We start from the raw sequence: 21,792 nt of genomic DNA, 5'->3' as shown, positions 1-21,792 counted from the left end.
CATGTTTAAACAACCTTCTAACACTTTAAACCCTGAACCATCAAGTAAATTCCAGAAAATTCTCCTTTTTAATAGTGTTCATTCATTTATTTATTTATTTACTTAATTATTTGATTTTGTTTGAAGTTTATTTCTTTAGAATTTATTGTGCAATTCAAAGGTTTCTCAGGGGGAGATGTAAACTTCTCCAAAAAAAAAAAAAAAAAAAAAAAAAATCACAAAACCTCATGTTTCAAATGTGATATAGTTGGTGTTACATCTCTATAATCTCTATAAACAGATATTTTCAAAACAAGATGTACAGAATCTGTAGGAAAGGGATAACACTTTACAGACATACATTCTATTAATACAAAACCACTGAATATTCTTTTACAACTTTGTTTTTTTACTGAAAAAAAGCCGTTAATATAAGTGAATTTGTGTTAGATTTCCCTTCCAATATTCTATTTTTACCTGTTTGTCAAAGCCTGTCTTCTTAGCATATAAAAAAGTTGATAGGGTGTGAGCACTGACTGTGAGAAGTTCTGGTTCTTTGTGCAAATTAACTGTCTTTTTTGGGTTATAGTTAGCATATGCATCAGGACTGGTGATAAATACATATTTTTTGGGACACAAACATGATTATTCCAGAATAGTTCTATATCACCCTCTATTACATTGCAATTAATGATAGTAAACCTTGCCAATGCTAAATTGCGAATATTTAGTCAATGTTATAGCGCCATCTAGTAGCAACAGGAAATCAGCAAGTGGTAATACACATCATGTTGAAATTTTAATTGTGGGTTCCACACATGGTATGCAGCAACATGGCATATTATTCTGTGCGTTTGCTCGAGGAAAAAAAAACACCTCGTGTGCATAGGAAGTGCTAGTTTGTGCAACAGCCAATCACAATCCTAGATAGCCACACTGCAGCATGCTTGAGTGTGCCAAGGTGCAAATGCCTTATCATTGCTGCTTGCAGATTTAATTTACATTATTTATATAAACAACAGGAAGTTGTGGTTGGGCTTTCTGCTTGCTATACCAGAAGCACCAAAATGTTATTAGTGGTTCCCAAAGCAACTCCTCTGGGTTCAAAAAGACATCCTTTTCTATAGAACTATACATTTATGGTTTATAATTTCAGATAAGGTGTAAATATAGCGTGATATTTATTGTGTAAATTACAGCCCCAATTAGAGTAAAAAAAAAAAAAAAAAAGGACAATAAAGCAGGCTTTGTGTTCTGGTAAGCCTAAAGTACATTGTAACGTGCAGCATGCAGTGTCCCTTAGTTCCTCAGTTAGTTCCACCACGCTCGTCATCACATCCAGTTTCTTAACACCAAAATGATGAAGAAGAAAACTCTCTCCTTGAGACTTCACAAGGTGACTTCACTCACCAGTGGTTGATGTTACTGTAATATATGTTGTCTATGGTCAAGACGAGATGAGTGCCCAGACTGAATGTCCACTAACTGCTGATTTTTGATGTTTATAGGAGAATTTCTAATTACTGACAAAAACACTTTTAAATTCCTCATCTGTGTACATTGAAGTATGAAGCGCTAATTGGCAAGGTTAAAATAAAGTGTGTGAAAAGCTCATTTTAACAGAACGCATCAGAAAAGAAAAAAATAATCATCATGTGCTGAGCCTTCGGGCTTGTGACACTGACAACCTCTGATTTCCTCCACACATTTCTGCATTCAGCAAATTCCCTCTGCAAACTACACTGTAAAGTGCTAAAGGGTCCCAGGAGTGCGATGTTCATTAAATTGGCTCTACTATATGTGGTAAGTAAAACTTTATAGTCTACATTTCACTGTGAACAAGTACCACTTTCCCTGTCATGTGTAAACTCACACTTACTCCGACTGTTTCCTGAGCTGCTGTGAAGCAGGCAGTTGTGTGAATGTAACCCAACCAAGTCAGGATTTAAAGGTTGGTGTGAGGTTCTTCTGTATTACGTCCCCCCTATGAAGCCCACGCATTCAAGGGCTCTTTAGTCAAACCCTTGCAAAGCACAGTTCAGCCACCCCATCCAGTGATGCTGCATGTTTTACTTGAAGAGGATCTTGGCATGTTCTCTGCATTGTCTCTGTGTTCTGCCTTAGTCACAACAGCTTTATGGGGCACCGTGCCACAGGAAAGGATTAATATTAATTCCTTTCCAATTACTCAGAGATTACGCAAGATAATGCAAATAGTGAGTCTTTCAGGTCTGTTTTACTTCCTACACAGAAACACAAAGCCAAAATCTGCCATTTGGAGCAGGATTGTTTGATGCAGCGATTTTCTTTCCCTTTCTGCTTGTGTGCACCTTTGGCGAGAGAGCTTTTTCACTGTGCTGGTGAAACATGTGAGTGTAAGGGTAATCACATCTGGGAAATAATGCCACTGTTAATGTATAATACAACTAAAACCTCACCATGAATCTGTCATCAAACAAAACTTCAGTATTGATAGAGCTTTTTTGACTTGACACCTCTCAGCGTCAGAGGCGGAGCGGGAGGAGGGGGGCGGCTTACTGGGCTTAAGCCAGAGTTGTTTTTTCAGAAGTCCGGGGTCTTTTGGAGTGTAATTTCTTTTCATAGTTACATGCCTGGCTGACAACTGTATAAAACAAAAACTACACACAATATTCGAAGCACATAGTGCACGCTGTGGGAATTTACGACTGTGCGTAAATTCCCCTTAATATTGGTATGATCTGAGCTCAGACATGAGGGGGTGGGGGGAGCTGCTGCCTGCCAGTACGCTGTTGGAGAAACGCAACCAGGCAGACAGAGGAGAACTGAAGTTTGACCAGGTAGCAAAGCAAATCATTCGTACTGTACAAATAATGTAAATATGACGGTGAATCACAAAAGATTGATATCAAACTGATCACTTGACCCATATTACGTTACTTGCTCTTCGAGTGAATCAACAAATGGCGAAATGAAAAGCCGAACAACAACAATGCTGTTTCTTTGGAGTCTTAGCTTACATGTGTGTTTATTTCCTATTTTCAGTTGTTACCCTCCACAGCTATATAAATCGGTTTCAGTAATGCACTGATATACAAGAATGGACATAAGGAGCTTCTTTCAAAGAAAAAACTCTGGTAGTATTTTATATATTATGCTTTGTATGTTGTTTAGTATATTTTTATGCAAAACAAGAGGAACTTCAATACACAGCAGTATATTCACAGTTTAAACCAGATACTTACATACACTTTGTGGAAAACACAAGAACATTTTTTTTTACTGTACAACATCAATTTAGAGTAAACTTGTTTTGTTTTGGATAAATAAATATTGAAATATCTTTTGAATTAGTTAAATGTCAGAATAAAGAGACAGCTGTCTATTTTTATCACTTTCATCAAATTTAGGAGTACATGTACACTAAGTTTATTGTTAATTAATAAGAAAACTCAGACGGTTCCATTCTGAGCTGAAGAAGCTTCTGATAGGTTAGTAGAGTCCATGTGAGTAAATTGGTGGCACACCTGTGGATGCATATAAGGCAAAACACAGAGCCTGTTTCTTTGACGTGGGAAAATCAAGAGATGTCAACCAAAACACCAGGAAAAGAATTGTGGAGCTCCATAAGTGTGGCTCAATTTTGAATACAATTTGGTGCCATTTACAATTAAGAAATACAGATATTTGTTAACTTTAAGAGTAAAGAGAGAAACTATGTTTTTTATATTTATCAACCTAAAAAAAATAAACATTTATTCTGATTTGATGTTACAATTAAAAAAAAAGTATTTGTGTTTTTATCTGAAGAGTATGTAAATATCTGGTTTCAACTGTATATTTGATGATGTTGGTGTTTGGCTTGATTGTCAGCACAAAGAGGGAGAGAGAAGCAGAGAGGGAGAGAGAGAATGACGACAGAACAGAGATGGAACAAGAGCAGGTGAGACACACATGTTAGTCAAATGGTCGTTTACCAAAAGTATCACCGTATCATAGGTACTCATCGTACCTAGTGTTTCTTTTTAAGTTTTTTATTTTTCAAATTCTACAATTATTAAGTTCTGCAGGCTTGTTTGCACAACAAGGCTAAATAATTATATAAACTTTTCTGAATCTAAATAATGTACTTTGGTAGAAATAAAAAATAAGTGTAGTGCAGGTCTATGATTATTTTTAGTGCTACTATCATCTAGTTCTGATTCTGGTTCTGTCTTGGTTAAGTCCTAAGTAGTCCTGATTTTGAACTGTTGTAGTCCTGTTTTAATTCCAGATCAGTTCTTGGTCTGGTTGAATTGGGGTTTAGTCCTCGTGTCTTGATACAGCCCCGACTTTGTTCTGCCTTGCTGCTTAATTAAAAAACTAGTTTAAGGTGTCCTGCAGATGTGATATATATATATTTTCCCTATATGAAGTCATTCTTTTTTGAACAAAACTCTAAGCCCTGGGTGTATCAAATGTCTGCCTCCGCCTCTGCTCAGCGCTGCACAAAGTTTTGCCTATAGGCAAAAAAGCCTCTAGTGAGGCACATTGTTTTTTAAAAACATTACTTTACATGATATACTGAGTGGTTAGAGACAGTGATGTTGCACAGACTTATACTATAAACACACCACAGTACCCAGCTCTTTAAATTTATAATATACTGGCTTTTATTAATACCAATACTTTATTAACATTAATTTCCACAGAAATGTTAACAAACTGATGATAAAACAGGAAAAATGTGATGTAGTTATCATTTTCTGATGCCCATTTTAAAGCCTTTTACTTCTGTCATCTCAGGACTGCCATCTTGACTCAACATGCAGGTATATTTGTTTTATTTTTTTATGATGACCACACAGTTTGTAAATGTAAAGTTGAAACTCACCTTCTAACTCACTTGTTTTACTGGCCGACTCTGGGCTGCTCCTCCCTTCTGTGGACAGATCCAGAATGATTGTTGAGTCACTTGAATCCATTTCTTCTACGTCACTTGGCTGATCAAGACGTCGCCTCTTGGCAGAGCTGCGAAGATTAGTCAGTTAATCAATTAGTTATCAACTATAAACTCAATCAATTCATATCTTTATTGTACAGCCATTTTCAAATATACAAAGTGTAACACAAAGTGCTTCTTCCTTTCATGCTAAAACAGGTGAGGAAACTAAAGGCAGGTCACCAAATACTTGATTGATCACATTGGATCACTTCTTTCTTTCCTTAATAAAATGCCCAAACATGATTTTAGCTTTTTTGTTTGTCCTCTATCGTTGAAATTAAAATTGTCAGATTGTGGACAAAAGAAGACTTTTGGGGAAAAACTTTCACAACTTTCAAACATCGTACTGACTAAACAACTTATCAATTAATGAGGAAAATGAATAACAGAATTATCATAGTTAAAATTAAAATTAATTAGTTGCAGCCTTACCTCTTTGAATGTCTCCCATCTGGAGTGGCTTTTTGTGGGGATCTCACATTTTGCAGTCTTTTGTTTAGCTGTGTGTACACAGTAACCTGTATAGGACATTTAATACATTTTTCCAACCACTACTAAAATGTCCAACATGAAACACTTTGGTATTGAAGTGGATGCATTTCACTTACCCATGTATTCTTGATGCCTTGGTCCTGTAGCATAGGGTAGTACTGCACTATTCTCTTTGCCATTGCTGTAATTTCTGGTTTTGATGGGTATCTATGCGATTCTCCATCCCCTTTTGCCCTCAGGATTGCAATCATACTAGTCATGGTGTTTCGGATGAGCCGACATCTGAGCTCCTTTGACATTTTGCAGCTGCGCTCTTCACCTTTCTTTGACAACTCAAAGTATTGTTGGCGGACTTGCTCAAGCTCAGTGTCAGTGTGCAATACATATTCTGGATAGAATAACTTCACAACCTTTTCAGGGCTTGTGCATTTTGCAGGAGTTGCATTTACAGTAGTGGATGTCTGTTGCTTGGGTGACTCATTAATGGAGGAGCTGGTTGAAGATTTTGAGTCATCTTGGCCAGATTCCTATAAAATAAATAATAATGAATAAAAGCAAAACGCAATTTTTGTGTGTGTGTGTGTGTGTGTGTGTGTGTGTGTGTGTGTGTGTGTGTGTGTGTGGAGAGGGGGGAATAGTGAAGAGCCATTCAACTCTGCCCGCGGTTAAACTAGTTGTAATCGGACAAAAACACGACGATGCCAATTTTAAGTGGTGGTGAGTGACTGAGAAACTGACCTCCAGTACATCCTGACAGGCACGCCAGACAGCTTTTCTCCGTAAAAAGTTCTCTGGGCCTGGGAAAAGATCCTGCAAGTCTTCACGAGACAGGGTGCCCATCATTCCCTCGCTGATGTTTGCAGCTATGAACACATTGGAAGAAAAACATAGCAAGATGAAATTATGCCCTACAAAGGAAACTGCATGAGAGATGAGACTATGAAAGTTGACACTTCATTAAAATTGTGTTGCTATTGCTAACTAGTTTAGTATAGAAATGTGGATACCTCATTGTCTGCTACTGTTTTTTGTATAGAGCTAATGATCAACATGCTAAAAAGACTGTACTTAAGTAAAAGTAGTGTTACTTCAAAATAAAATGAAGTAGAAGAAAAAAGTATTCTCCTCAAAAAAATTACCTAATTAAATTAAAAAATATATATCTGCTGGGCTAACTGCTGTGGAAAAATTCTGTTTACAGACAAATTGTCACACTACTTTAGTAGCATTGTTGACCTCATTTTTTATATATTGGACACTGAATTTTTATCCAGCTTTAGGTATTATTAAAGGAACTGAGCTTTTTGGAATGTAGTGGAGTACAGTTACTTCTTTACAAATCTACTCAAGTAAAAGTGTAAACTATAGTGCAGTAAAACTACTCTTAAGTACTTTTTTTCCCCAAAAGTTAATCAATTAAATGTAAATTGGTAAATGTTACTGAGAATTATCCACCTCTAAGGATGAATAAATACACTTGCATAAGTAAAACAAATAACTACAAATGTTCCTAAAATGAGGAAATGATCACATGAAATGGAAGGTAAAAAAATTACTTAAACATCATCAACGACATTATTTATAAAATAATGTAATTTGCACACTTCCGTGTTCATACACCTATGTAAAACATAAGTCCATTTAATCTGTTTAAAAATAAATTTGCATACATTACCCTTTAAAACCGACACTGTGACCTCATCCAGTCCTTCCATGCTGTTAGCCTACTTAGCACACTAGTTAGCTTTTTTGGCGTTAGCTTGCCTCGTCCAGTCACTGTTCGGCTGCAACGTTACACAATATAAACACACCAAAACATTTAGAACTTTCGAAAGGAGTGTAATATGTACAAAAAATGAGCACTGTATAATACATTTTAACTTACTTCCAATGAAACGCGAATGCAAAGAACTCTGGGACAGTAGTGGCAGGCACGTGTCTACATGAACTTAAGATGTCCACCAGATCATTCACGACAGCCAGAAACGAAGTTCGTCTTCAATTTGCCTGACATTTCTTTGGCCCAAAAATCCTAAAAGGATGATTGATTGGTTTTTAAACCAAACAACTGTCTTTGTGCATTGCAAAATAGCGTTAATTATTATAGGTTAATAAAATTTTTTTTACTTTATCCCCCACATCTACGACAATTTAGCAGGCGCGTTTAACCATGGTAACGAGTTATTTTACGGCACAACTGCAGCCCGCGCTACCGAATGAAACATACTAGCTTCCAACATGACTTGGCGTTGCTTTATATGCTACGTGTTTGTAGCATTGAGTCTGAGACAACTTTTGAGTCACATTAATACCATGCACAGCCGCAGCCCTGACTTTCGCGTGGTGTGTGGAATTGATGGCTGTCCGAGTGAGTACAGAGTATATAACTCTTTCTACTATCACGTAAAGCGGACACACGCGCGTCACCTTCTCGGAGTGGAAGCGGATGAGGAGGATGGATCAACCCGCCACGGTTTACCTGGAGCAGGTGAAAGGACGGCCCCAATCAACCAAACTAACGCCAGTTCTTCAGTAACTGACGAGGGCTCAAGCATCCCCGCACTAACGGTAAGTTATTTTAACAAAAGCCAGAGAAACGAGCTGCAGAAGCTGTAACATAATGTTAGCATTTAATTTGGCTGATCCAAGTACGTCCATTAAATGTGTTGTTTTTGACAGACTCATGTTGTACTTTTATTTTAACAGTGATGAGTGTCGAACTAGTTGTTTCGCTAAATTAAGTAACTCACCTGAAACGTAAATGAGAGCTGTGGCAGAAACGCAAAGCTGCAGTCTTGTCAGACTGTTTTTTTTTTTTCAGTCATCCGTTCGTTCGCTCTGGTGAATGCATCCAAACTTTGCAGAAAGTCCTATTAGTTTAAAAAAAGTTGATATATTTTTGAAATACGTGTTGAAATCAGCTGGTAAAAGCCAGTCAGCTAACTGAATAGGTCGCTATCATGTTTACATATGTGTTCAAGGTCAATTTAAGCCATGTCCACACGTACACGGGTATTTTTGAAAACGGAGATTTTCCGTTTTCGTTTTAAAAAATAATCCCGTCCACACGTAAAGGCAGAAATGAAGGAAAACACTGCTAGGAACATGCCAAAGCAACAGGTGGCGATATATTCCTAACCGTGCAGCAATGTTGGCCAATCAGAAGTCTAGAAGCCTCGGTGGGAAAAAGTAAACAAAGCTGGGGCATAGAAGCAGAAGCAAGTGGTATGTGTGGAGGGACAGTAACTGTGTGTGTATATGTAAGCATTTAAACAGTGCATTGAGTAGAAGTAACAGTATTGTAGAAATTCATTTCACCGAAATAATAACGTGGCGCACAGTGTGACATCAAAAAATGAGCACACCTTTGACACTGCGTTTTCTCCATTTTTATGTCCACACGTAAATGCAAAAACGGAGTTTTAGAAAATATCCACCCTGGCCGGAGTTTTTAAAAATCTCCGTTTTCAGTGACCAAAAACGCCGTTTACGTGTGGACGAAAGGTGCAAACGCATAGAAAAATCTGCGTTTTCAAAAATACCCGGGTACGTGTGGACGTAGCCTAAGAGAATGACTATTAGGCAAAGCAAACCAAAATTACATGATTTGTTCAGAGTTACTGTCAAAAAAAAATTTAAACACACAAAAAAATACTCATCTTCACATTAATAAGAGCATTAAAGTCAATATTACTTTTATTGTCAGTATTGGTCATTTTTTTTAAAGGTGAAATTACTAAATATAACATATTTCAAATTGTCAGTAACTTGTCCAACAGTAAATAACTGACATAACTAATTACTTTCATACAAACCAATCAGTAAGTTATTTTGTATATTTTTTAAATGAGTAATCAGTTATAAATAACTATTTGCATTTCTGAAGTAACAGTAAGACTACTGACAACATTAACTGTTACTTTTTTTTCTAAAACTATCTTTTGTTTTTCTTTTCTTTACCTTTTTTCTTAGTAACTCAGGAGGTTATGTTTTTGGTGGCATTTGTCTGACTGTTAGCAAAATAACTCAAAGTTATGGACAGATTTTAAATTTTCAGGAAATGTCACAAATGGGCCAATAAACAAGTAATTCAATTTTGGGGGTGATCAGGCATGATCAAGGAATTTAAACTATACTGTACTGAACTCTCCATGTGCTTTGCTAGTCTTATTAATCTATTATCAAGTACTGCTTTGTTTGTCATTTTAGTTGTCATTTTAAAAGCTCAAATTAAAGACATCAGTCAGTAAAAATACATCTACCTTGTACCTTATGGGCATGAATCTAGCTAACTAATGAATGCAATATTGTTTGGTGATTGCTACCTATCAATGCAATTATTTATTTCTGTTTTAATAGATATGTTTTTGTTATTCTGTTTCAGAGTGGATTTCAAGAAGATGGAGAGGGTCACCTGAATCTTGACATTTATAAACATGCAACTGCATTTCTTCTTCAAGCCAAGGAAACCCATCGACTGACACAGGTAATTTATGCCATTAATTTTCCATTGAATTGTATTTCATTGTTAGAGAACCTAAAAGCAATATGCTTAACTTATGCTTAACAGTGCTCAAGCTATAACTTGGGCACTGTTCAGACCTGGCATCTTGAATGATCTGATCATAAATGGACAGCTATAGGTATGTGAGTGAAACACCTGACATTCGAATGTGTCTCCATGTAATTCATGGGTGACCACTCAGATCTCACTCCCCCACTATATATGGAAATAGACATGTATGTTGCATCCAAAATCTGCCTATCACTATATTTCCTTAGCATGAGCTAAGAATAGAGACAACATAATACACACAACACAAATTTTCAATTTGCATTTCCACCTATGATCCGATTCCTCAAAATGCATTATAATTAAGTGAAAACAAGGTTTTAACGTTGCATAAGACAATATTATTCTTTACAAAAAAAATTGGGTGGTGGGGGTAACTTATTTTGCTCATTGCATCTCACTAACTTTATGTAACTGAAGGTTTCATTTTTCAAAAATTGTGTCTCTGTGAGTTTGCATGTTGACTGTGTTCTCATATGAATTTTGTAATTAAGGATTTTCCTTTGTTTTTTCCTCTTCCACAGAGAGCTGTTAACCACATCGTGAGTGGAATCCAGCAATATCAGGCCGTATTATTGGAGCACCTAAAACAACAAATGAGTGACATGATTGAGAGACATTCTGGGGACCTGGATCAACTAAAGAGTGATGCAGTGGGGGTATTTGACCAGTTTGTTGACCCTTTCACTCAAATTGCTTCCACCCATTTGCAGGACAAGACCATCAAAGAACTGTTAAAACCAGTTGAACCAGAGATTATTGTCACAAAACAAACAGTCTGTTATTCGAAGCGTGGAGACTCCAGAGTTCTTGCCATTAAAGACCATTGTTTTCATTACATACCGTTGGTGAAAAGTTTGGAGCAGCTGCTATCACATCCAAGAATGCTTGCAATGATTGATGAGAGGCCAAAGCCATGCAAGGATGGCTTTCTTCATGATTTCATTGATGGAGACATTTTTAAGTGGCACCCACTGTTTATTAAAGTCCCTACAGCATTACAGTTGATTTTATATACAGATGAAATTGAACTATGCAATCCTCTTGGATCTCGGGCAAACAAGAACAAGCTGTTATTGATTTATTACACCTTAGGTAACATCAGCCCTAAGTACAGATCAAGACTTCCTGCTATTCGTCTGCTTGCCATGGTAAAATCAAAAGATCTTTCCCGTTGTGGTATAGATGAGATATTTGAGAGGATTAACCGTGACTTAATTGAGCTGTGTGATGGTGTCCAAGTTGTCACTGCAAGTGGTGAGAGGACAATTCATGGGGCACTCATATCTGTGTGTGGAGACACTCTAGCTCAGCATGAAGTGGCTGGATTTAAGGAAGGAGTGGGTTTTGCCTACAGTAAATGCAGGCACTGCGAATGCCACTTTGAAGACATGCAGGAAAAATTTAATGAAGATTTTTTTGTTAAAAGGACCATGGCCAGTCATAACAGGCAATGTAATGACATTGAGAAGGCAAGTACGGACTTTCTGAAAGACAAACTAAAAATAACGTATGGTATAAACAGGAGAAGCAAGTTAACAGAATCTCCTCACGTTGATATAATCAATCAAACCCCACAAGACATCATGCATGTTATTCTTGAAGGCGTTGCCCTTCTCCCCCGTCCCTCTTCTCAGCTGTTTCTCTTTCCCTCTTTCTTTCTCCCCTTCTTTCCCCCAGTCAAGTCTGTCCCGTATTCAGTAAGTGAAAATAAAATAAACAATAAAAGGTGAATCAAATGGACCATTACGGCAAGGCTGGGATGGTCAGTTTGGTAAAGTAAATCCGTTGGGCATCTTTCTTTGCCTTTAGACAACAATTCTGATGGCAAAAGAGCCAAACGGGACAGGCCAAAAAAAAAAAAAAAAAAAAAAGAAGGCGTTGCCCCATATGAAATCAAATGTGTTTTAAAGAATCTTGTGCTTTCAGGGCAAATGAACTTAGATTCATTCAATAGTGCAATTTTGTGTTTCCCTTATTCTCCTGTTGATGTGAGGGATAAGCCTTGCCCCATATCTGTCAGTACGCTGTCATCAAATGACAATAAATTGAAACAGTCAGCTGGGCAGATGCTGGTTTTGTTGAAGATCCTTCCATTTCTTATGGACAAAATTGGAGAAAATCATTACACACAAATGCTACGTAACATGTTAGAGATCATAAAAATTCTGTTTTCACCTATTATTGCTGTCTCAACTCTCTCCAGATTGAAGCTTTTAATAGAGCAGCATTTAAAACATTTCAAACAACTGTTTCCAGATGAAAATATTATACCTAAACAGCATTATTTACTGCATCTTCCTTCTCAGATTAAGGCTCTTGGTCCTACAGTGAGGCATATGTGTATGCGTTTTGAGTCAAAACATTGTTTCTTCAAGCAGTGGGCTCTGAAAAGTAGTTTTAAGAATATTTGTAAATCTCTTGTGAAGCACAACCAACTTTATGAATGTAGTCAGAACGTGCATGAGAAACATCCCATTTTTTCAAGTGAAGTCGACATGGGTCCAGCCAAAGAGGTGAAAAATGTTCATTATGTAGAAGGCAAGATTAAAGACTTCATTGAGCAAGTTGAACATGTAGTTTCTGTACAGTGGATTATGCTACATGGAAATATACATTCATGTGAAAAATCTTTGGTTATTTCTGATGTCATAAATGATGCTCCAGAGTTTGCACTTGTTAAAAACATCTATATTGTAAATGCATCTGTGTATTGTTTTGAATGCCAGCCTCTCTCTACAGTTGGGTGGAATGATCAATATTTAGCTTATGAGGTAGAAGTTCCCTGTCTAGCTCAGGCAAATATTTTTGTGGATGCTGGAAATCTTGTTGATTATACAGCATACCACTATGTAAACTTTAATAACAGCAAGTACATTCCAGTGAAGTATGATCTAACTGACATCATCAAACATTATTCTTGAGTCTTTTGTGAATATGTGGGCTGAAATAAGGTTTTTAAAGACTGGCAAAAAAATTGTTCTATTTACTTTTTATTTTACTTTTGGCGCAATCTGTTCAGTGAGGGAAACAATTTCAGTGTTTTGCCTCTTTTTCAATGTCACATTGATATGGTTTGACTGGTATGTAAGAAAAATAAATACACTGTGCTTAAGATACTAAGACTCATAATAATGCAATGTTAATAATAATAATGGATACTTTATTGATCCCCATGGGGAAATTACTTGTTTTTTCTCTGCATTTGACCCATTCACTCAGTGAAGCAGTGGGCAGCCCACTAAGCAGGCGCCCGGGGAGCAGTGTGTAGGGACGGTACCTTGCTCAGGGGTACCTCAGGGTAGCCGTTAAGTGGATTCGAACCGCCGACCTTCCGATCATGGGGCGACCACTTTACCTACTGAGCTATCCCTGGGCATGATATTAACCTGCAGTTCTCAATAAAGTAGATTTGATGTCCTGATTCAAGTTAGGTCTATTTCTTGAAACAAGATGATACATCTTTTACAAATAACACAGCAGCTTAAAACGTTTATGAAATGCCAAAAAAAGCTTGTTTCGTGTGAGATATGACTCAAAACAATATGTTTTCAAGAGTTTTTCACTTAACAAGATATCCAAGATGCACTGTCTAAAAACAAGTTCCTATATCTCACTGAAACGTTACTCTTTAGCTGATTATGGCTTATTTTAAGTGTGATTAGATATTTTGACTTGAAATAAGACAAATATACTTGGTAAGATTTTGAGTTTTTGCAGTGTAGCTGAATGTCAGCCTCCGGGGAAGTATCACAGGGACCATTAGACCAAGAAAAAAAAAAAAGAGGTCTTCAAGCTCCATTTAGAGCCTTGTGCTGCTGATGTTTCGGTTTGCTTTTTTGAAGCCACAAGGGTCTCTGCTAGTTGGGCTGGCATGCCCTGAAATGTTTCACACTGGCAGTTAATCACTTAGATCTCAGCAACAAAACCAACCAGGCAAAGTGAGAAAGAAATACATAAAAGAGCAGAAAGAGCATGACTGAGAATAGACACACAGTCTACAAGGAAAGAAATACTGCACAAAATAAAAAGGTAAATATTGTTATTGCAAGTAGCCAGACCTTCTACATTTTATTTTCTGTTTTTGTGATACATATTTCCCAATATAAAAACCTACTTTTCATTAGTACAAACATTATAGCATGCCTTCAATAAGGAGATCAGGACATAGTGAGTCTCAAAACAACAAAAACCGTACACCACGCTGCTGGCATTGGACCAGCTTCTTGTTTAAGCACCTTCAGACTAAGTCCCTGCTTTGAACTAGCAGATAAAAACAACAGCCAATCCCTTTAAAACCCTGCAAATCACAGACACTATTTCACAGGCTTTACAGCATCTAAGATGAGAGCATGTTTACTGACCTCTCGACTGAAGTTGTCACAACACCATTTAGATCTCTACAAACCAGCATCTCTGAACACAGATTGTTATAATATCAACACGTCATCCAGTTTGTCCATTTGTCCAAAAATGTTAGGGGGCCAGGGACCTTTATGGGAAAAACAAATCTTCAGATTCAAGGACTTGTGGCTAAGTCAAATATTTCTCTAGCTGAATGGTTAATAAGCAGTATGCAGTAGCAGGAACGTTGAAATGATTCCATGACAGATTTTCCCCTTTGTGTCTCAATCATATCAAATGATGAAAACAACATCTACAACTACATCCACTTGATATAAAATTTACATGGTAAATGGCCTATATTTGTATAGTGCTTTACTAGTCCCTAAGGACCCCAAAGTGCTTTACACACCCAGTCATCCACACACTGGTGATGGCAAGCTACATTGTAGCCACAGCCACCCTGGGGCGCACTGACAGAGGCGAGGCTGCCGGACACTGGCGCCACCGGGCCCTCTGACCACCACCAGTAGGGTGAAGTGTCTTGCCCAAGGACACAACGGCCGAGACTGTTCAAGCCGGGGCTCAAACCGACAACCTTCCAATTATAAGGTGAACTCCCAACTCTTGAGCCACGATCGCCCCAGCCGCCCCAGATTAGGTGTAACTAAATCACATAAACTCTTGGTAAACTCTTACCACCTCACAGCAAGAAGGTCCTGGGATTGAATCCACACAGCAAATTCAAAAGTGTTAAATGTTTTGGTGTTAATAGTCTTCTTGCAAAAGTAGAGTTAATTTTACTCTAAGCAGAGTCACATTCTTTGAATGTAACTCTGAGGTGTAAAATGATAGTAGTTAAAATCGAGTGTTAAAAATGAGTGTTTCTCTGTCAAATCTGGAGGTGTTACAATGGAAACATTAACTCTTGACCTCTTAACTCTGAACTCCTACAGGGGCTATGACACCAACAGAGTAAATTCACAGACTCCGCCCCCAGCACGGCTCCAATCGAAGCTGAAGTGAAGCCGTTTCAGAACATTTTGCTCTACATATTTGAATTGTTTGCCATGCTTGGTAAATCATTTTTTCAAAGATTGTTTCAATTATTTCTATTAGCTTTTACTTCTGTGGCTCTTTGGAGTTGAGACAAAGCTGTGTGAAAGGCATTAGCCATGTTGCTCGCTGATAGCATAATATTCTGTTTTAGCTAGCTGAAAGGTATTGTTTGCGGGCAAATACCACAGCACTGAAAAAAAGCTTGCATGTGAATTTTCAGTCAAACCTTTGGTCAAATACGCCTAAAACAATGTCTAGAATGTAAATGTTGGTATAATGGTGCTACTTGAAGCCTGAAAACGATCGCCCATAAAAAAAAACGAGCAAACAGCAGTAGCAGACGTCCTGACTGGATTCTACGTTAGCATAGTAGTGATGGGTCGTTCGCGAACGAAATGGCTAGAGCCGGCTCTTTGACGTGAACGACGCGAGCCGGATCCTTATCGCGAGCCGTCACGTGGGTTTTTTTTTTTTTTTTTTTCCTTCTTTCTCTCAGCCTCTCTCTCGCACTTTTTTTCCGTTTCACTCTGCACGCGAGCCTTGTGCTTTACGCTGGGCAGAGGGGGGAGGGGCGGTAGTTACACTCAGTAGCACAGGAACAGAGCCAGAGAGAGAGAGAAAGAGAGGCAGGGACAACAACATTAGAAAGGTATAGTAATCATCCACAACTATTTTCGGTTGCAGATGATAAAGGATTGAGAAAGTTTATTCATGCAGGTCCATATGACAGAGAATATGCATGTTCTTTTAGTTTTCATATTATAATTTATATTTAATTGTGTTGTGGTTTGCAGTGTTTTGTGTTCTTTTCACTTTAAATTTGTGAAAGGAAAAAGCTGAAAATTTAAATAGTTAAAAGTTGAAATGTGAATAGTTGATTTTTGTATTATATGATTTATTTATTACATTTTATGTGGAGTGAATAAATAAAAGTATATTTACGGTGGCCCCTAGAGACAAAGCACATACAAACTTCAAATCACGTACGAACTCTGAAGCACGTACAAACTCCAAAACACGTAAAAACTCCAAAACACGTAAAAACACGTACAAACTCCGAAGCACGTAAAAACTCAAAACACGTACAAAAGACAACAGAAGTGCTCCAGGATGCTGGGCGCAGTGTTGAGCCTTTGTTATCTTGTGGCTACACAAGCCAGCAAGTACCAACGACCGGATTTGGTGTGTGGTAATAACAGGTAAATGAACTTTTTTTTAAATTATTTGAATATATATATATATATATGAGTGCCTGTGTATAAATACACAAACAATACACACATGCTTTCAATTGTGTAATTTAAGTGATCTAGTAGCTCTGCTTTGGAAGTTCAGTTAATGCTAGAAATGTGTTTTGGAGTTTGTACGTGTTTTGTCTCTAGGGGCCACCGCATATATTTATATATAAACATATATAAATAAAACCACTTGTTTTTACGTTAGTAATTCCTTTTGTGCATAATTTTATATTATTGTTAATAATAAATTAATTAAAGCAACAAAACAACCTGAAGAGCCGGTTCGGAGCCGAAAGAGCCGGCTCTTTTTAGTGAGCCGAACCGAAAAAGCCGGATCTCTAAAAAGAGCCGGAAATCCCATCACTATAGCATAGATCCCTCCAGAGTTTTGTGCACACGGTTTAGGTAAAAATGAAAAAGGTTGAGGTTTTACATTTAGTTCAGTATTACCTGTTGCCTGTGTCTTTGTCTTAGTTCAGTATTACCTGTTGCCTGTGTCTTTGTCTTTTGGGAAAATACTTAACACAAGTAATGGCTCAAAGAGGATTCCTTTTTTTTTTTTTTTTTTTAAACTGTGCTGCAATTGTTTACTGGATTATTTGTGCCATTAACTAGTGTCAACTAATTTTTATTCAATCTCCGCACAGGATATGCTTGTGAAGATGGAATATGGGGGAGAGCAGATGTGCGTTGAAGTTCCACAAAGAGATGAATGAAGGACATGCATATTGTATTGAAGAAATAAGTGATGAGAATGCTGTTATTTGCATTTACCATGTCAGACCTTTTGATAAACAAAATTCTAATGAAAGTGAGAACATGTATACTGTTACATTTTTCAGAAAATGTTTTGAAATTGTGGTGCACAGTTCAGAATAAATGTTTTTCAAAAACCATTGCATCTTTTTAGTAAATGTTTATTTCCAAAAGAAATTTCTAGAAGTTCAGAACAGGAAAATTCCTGCTTTTTAGAATGAATTAGAAGATAACTCTTACGTAGTTAAACTAAAATACTCTTTGAGAGTTAATATATAAACTCTTAACACCAAGTGTTAAATTATCAACTCCAGACAGATTTGGTGTTTAACACTAAATCAGAGTTAACGTACCAACTCTCCAAAAAGAGTTAAATTAACACTCTCTGGTGTGGACCCATATAGACACTTTAATAGTGTTGAAATCAAATCCGACAGTGTTAATTTGGACATGCTGGATTTGCTGTGCAGTGTGGGGCCTTTCTGTGTGCAGTTCGCAAATTCTCCCCATGTCTGAATGGGTTTTCTCCAGTTACTCTGGCATCCTCCCACAGTCCAAAGACATGCATGGGGTTGGATCTATTGGTGATTCTCAACTGACCTTAGGTCAGAGTGTGAATGGTTGTCTGTTCTATGTGTTAGCACTAGGGATGGGTATCGTTTAGGTTTTATCCGATACCAGTGCCAAACCGGTACTTTTGAAACTGTGCCGGTGCTTAAACGGTGCTCAAACCGGTGCTTAAAGAATGGAGAACACAAAATTGGTCCAAAAACCTCTCATGTTCAGCTGTTTTTTTGTAAAAAGATAACAATGTTAGCCTTTTCTGCAGCTATAGGGGATTTATGGCATCACTCTTGGCTGGAAGCAGTGCTTAAACAATGGAAAAAATACAAACTGTCTAAAAACCTCTCATGTTTAACTGTTTTCCACTTTTTCTTTGGTCATTTTAGCCTTTTTGGCCAGGGTGAAGGGAGTATCTGCCATCAAACAAGAAGACAGCCGCATGTAGCTATGATGATGTTTGCTAGTTCACCTTACATGCATTAATGTAATAACGTGGTTAGCCTAGGGCTGCTCAATTAATCGAATTTTAATCACGATTACGATCTGGGCTTTCAACGATCATTAAAAATGACTGAGCCGATTATTAGCCCCTCCCTCATTTATCCGCGACACCTTGTAAACCGGTCCGTGGTGCAAAAAAGGTTGGAGACCGCTGATTAAGAGGACCCGAGGGAAGCTCGGAAAGCTAAGCAGAAGTTATTTGGAGAGGAGAGTGACTGCCGTTGGTTGAAAAGAGAGGTAAAAAAAAAAAAAAAAAAAAACCTTCAGTGGTGTTGCACACTATTTTATATTATTTTTTAAAGTCATTATTCAATACATTGTTATTGTTAACCTATTAGCCGGTCAGAGCTGCACGCTCAGTTTTGTGTAACTATTTTTAAATCCCTGTAGAACCTGAACCGTGTAAGCTAGCGCAATATTTTGTTTTACATATGAAACCAGAGGAGTTGTACTTACATCTTATGCCATCAGCTTGTCCTCGGTCACGGTTTCCTTCCACATAAAGCTTTGCAAAAATTGCATAAAAAGCACTTGCAGCAACAAAAACATAATATTCCAGAAACACGCTTTGCTGATCCGATCAGCTGTTCATAACACTTCCTACAGTGAAACAGACGTCAGCGCGAACTATGGCATGTCCGCCATTTCCTGCCCGAAACCCGAAGTGATGTCATTTTCGTGGAAAATGTAGTTTTTTTACTTGTAGGCCTTAAAAGCCTATACTGGTCATGTTTGACTTTTCTGAATAGTTTCTGGGATGCTTAGAACTCGAATTGCACTGCTGGAAATAGTTTATTTTGATGCACCTGCTGTTTTCTTTGCAAATTTGCATCATAGGATTGTTTTTGTTTTTCCTGCAGTATATAAAAATTGCTGTATCGCCAAAATAAAACTATGAAGACACTCAAAATAAATTTCCTGTTGTTGTAAACTATTTTTTGCAACTTTTTTGTATTTAAAGTTTTGAGGGATAAGCCTCTTAAATTTCTCCAAGTAGAAAATATGTAAAAAAAAAAACAAAAACGATTTTCAATTTTTTTGTAGTTTATTGCACTTTTTTGCAATTAATGTAATTACTATGGACTTAATGCATACATATTATTAAAATATGGGCTACAACAGTTGTATACCAACTTCAAATGCTCCCACAAATGGCACTACAACATGTAAAAAAATAATATAAGCTCTGGCGGACTTGGTTCTATAGTAGGTCTTAAAGGGTTAAATAAATATCGTCAAATAATCGAGATCTCAATTTCAGTGAAAATAATCGTGATTATCATTTTTGCCATAATCGAGCAGCCCTAGGTTAGCCTACTCAATGTAAATTCACACGAACAACATTAAGCTACTCACGCAGAGAAGAACGGCTGCTGCTGCTGCCATCATCATCAGTCATCATTTCTGCTACAGTGGCAGGGCTAGGGGCCAGGACTCTACTCTTCAGGTTTTTGGGGGATGTTGCTAACTCCGGGTCCGATAACAGGCACCACACCCGCAGTAGATGTGTGAGGTCTCACAGCAAGCTATCAAATACGGCGCATTTTTCAGCTTTTAAAAAAAACGCTATGCGTCGCCAGGTGTTTCATCGGATTTGAGCTGTTACCTCCTTTGACAGTATCACAGTGTCAGCTTAAAGCACTTGTTGCAGGCTGCTGAGTTTGCATCTTTTGCTGTGAAGTATAGCCAGACTTTTGACCGCTTTGCCTTGGGCATTTTTAATCTGTAGCTCTGCCCTAACAGAACATACGTACCTGGCCCCGCCTACTATCCTCGGAAACGTAAAATGATTGGCTAGAATCTAAAGTGTATCACAGCTCTGGAAAAAAAAGCACCAAAATAAAGCACCGAAATGTGCGCTGCTTTTCGGTCTGGTTACTACCGTTTATGTCAGAACCGGTGCCATCATGGCACCGGATACCGGTACCCATCCCTAGTTAGCACTGTCACAGATTGGTGGTTTGTCCAGGGTGTACCCTGCCTCTCAGCCCATGACAGCTTAGATAGGCTCAAAAAACCCCTGCAATCCTGAACTGGATAATAGGAAGAAAATGGACAGATGGAACTTACAGAATCTTCATGAATTTCATTAGTAACACTATTAACTGCTATTTGATGTAAAAAATGGCTGCTGTGAAACATGCCAATTGTCCCAGTCTGTATATATATATTTGCATTTTAATGAAACAGCACAGATTACTTTCATGACTCCTTGGTTATGGGTTGTTGACTATTGGGGGTCACTATTGGTGCATTCCATTTGATGTTGAAAGTTGTCATTTCTGTGTTCCCAGTCAGAATTTTCTGGAAGTCTGGAAGCCAAACTCCCAACTCACAAAGTCAGCACAGCCCTACCGACTTCACAATGTAAGATGGCAGCAGTGTATGTAAACAGTAAAACTTGTAATCTGCGCTGCCACTGTTTTGTCTTTATGACTGCCTAAATAAGCCATACGCAGAGCACTGACAAGCCTCCATCCATGAACCTACAGCAGCTGTGTTTTGAGTAGGGATGGGTATCGTTTAGGTTTTATCCGATACCAGTGCCAAACCGGTACTTTTGAAACGGTGCCGGTGCTTAAACGGTGCTCAAACCGGTGCTTAAAGAATGGAGAACACAAAATTGGTCCAAAAACCTCTCATGTTTAACTGTTTTCCACTTTTTCTTTGGTCATTTTAGCCTTTTTGGCCAGGGTGAAGGAAGTATCTGCCATCAAACAAGAAGACAGCCGCATGTAGCTATGATGAGGCTTGCTAGTTCACCTTACATGCATTAATGTAATAACGTGGTTAGCCTACTCAACGTAAATTACACACGAACAACATTAAGCTACTGACCCAGAGAAGAACGGCTGCTGCTGCTGCCATCATCATCCGTCATCATTTCTGCTACACTGGCAGGGCTAGGGGCCAGGACTCTACTCTTTGTGTTTTTGGGGGATGTTGCTAAATCCGAGTCCGATAACAGGCAACCCACCCGCAGTAGATGTGCTCGGTGTGAGGTCTCGCAGCAAGCTATCAAATACAGTGCATTTCTCGGCTTAAAAAAAAACAAAAAAAAACAAAACGCTATGCGTCACCAGGTGTTTCATCGGATTTGACAGTATCAGCTTAAAGCACTTGTTGCAGGCTGCTGAGTTTGCATATTTTGCTGTGAAGTATAGCCAGACTTTTGACCGCTTTGCCTTGGGCATTTTTAATCTGTAGCTCTGCTCTAAAAGAACGTACGTACCTGGCCCTGCCTACTATCCTCGGAAATGTAAAATGATTGGCTAGAAGTGTATCACAGCTCAGGGGGAAAAAAAGCACCGAAATAAAGCACC

At 38.0% G+C, this 21,792-nt stretch overlaps 2 protein-coding genes across 3 annotated transcripts; one reads left to right on the top strand and one right to left on the bottom strand.

Annotated features, from left to right (window-relative positions):
* Window positions 1-4,608: 4,608 nt before the first annotated feature.
* Window positions 4,609-17,319, bottom strand: LOC101485900 (uncharacterized). Of its 2 annotated transcripts, XM_076891552.1 has the most exons (7): window positions 17,099-17,319; window positions 7,320-7,466; window positions 7,110-7,218; window positions 6,173-6,297; window positions 5,551-5,961; window positions 5,375-5,460; window positions 4,609-4,968 (listed from the first exon to the last, which is right to left on the bottom strand). In XM_076891552.1, the coding sequence occupies exons 3-7, from the start codon at window positions 7,147-7,149 to the stop codon at window positions 4,740-4,742; spliced, it is 891 nt and encodes a 296-aa protein (XP_076747667.1). In that variant the 5' UTR covers window positions 7,150-7,218; window positions 7,320-7,466; window positions 17,099-17,319; the 3' UTR covers window positions 4,609-4,739. The 2 variants fall into 2 exon arrangements, with proteins under 2 accessions (XP_076747667.1, XP_076747668.1); XM_076891553.1 differs by lacking the exon at window positions 17,099-17,319 and having other exon boundaries at window positions 5,375-5,442; window positions 7,320-7,458.
* On the top strand, window positions 7,642-13,382 carry LOC106675460 (uncharacterized). The gene is made up of 3 exons (XM_076891551.1): window positions 7,642-8,002; window positions 9,819-9,920; window positions 10,532-13,382. Exons 1-3 carry the CDS (start codon window positions 7,673-7,675, stop codon window positions 11,738-11,740), a joined length of 1,641 nt encoding a protein of 546 aa, XP_076747666.1. The 5' UTR covers window positions 7,642-7,672; the 3' UTR covers window positions 11,741-13,382.
* Window positions 17,320-21,792: the final 4,473 nt, after the last annotated feature.

Source organism: Maylandia zebra, linkage group LG13 (genome assembly GCF_041146795.1).
Source record: "Maylandia zebra isolate NMK-2024a linkage group LG13, Mzebra_GT3a, whole genome shotgun sequence".
NCBI lineage: Eukaryota > Metazoa > Chordata > Actinopteri > Cichliformes > Cichlidae > Maylandia > Maylandia zebra.
Note: the sequence above shows the minus strand (reverse complement) of the source record. Positions and strands in the feature narration are given on the sequence as shown.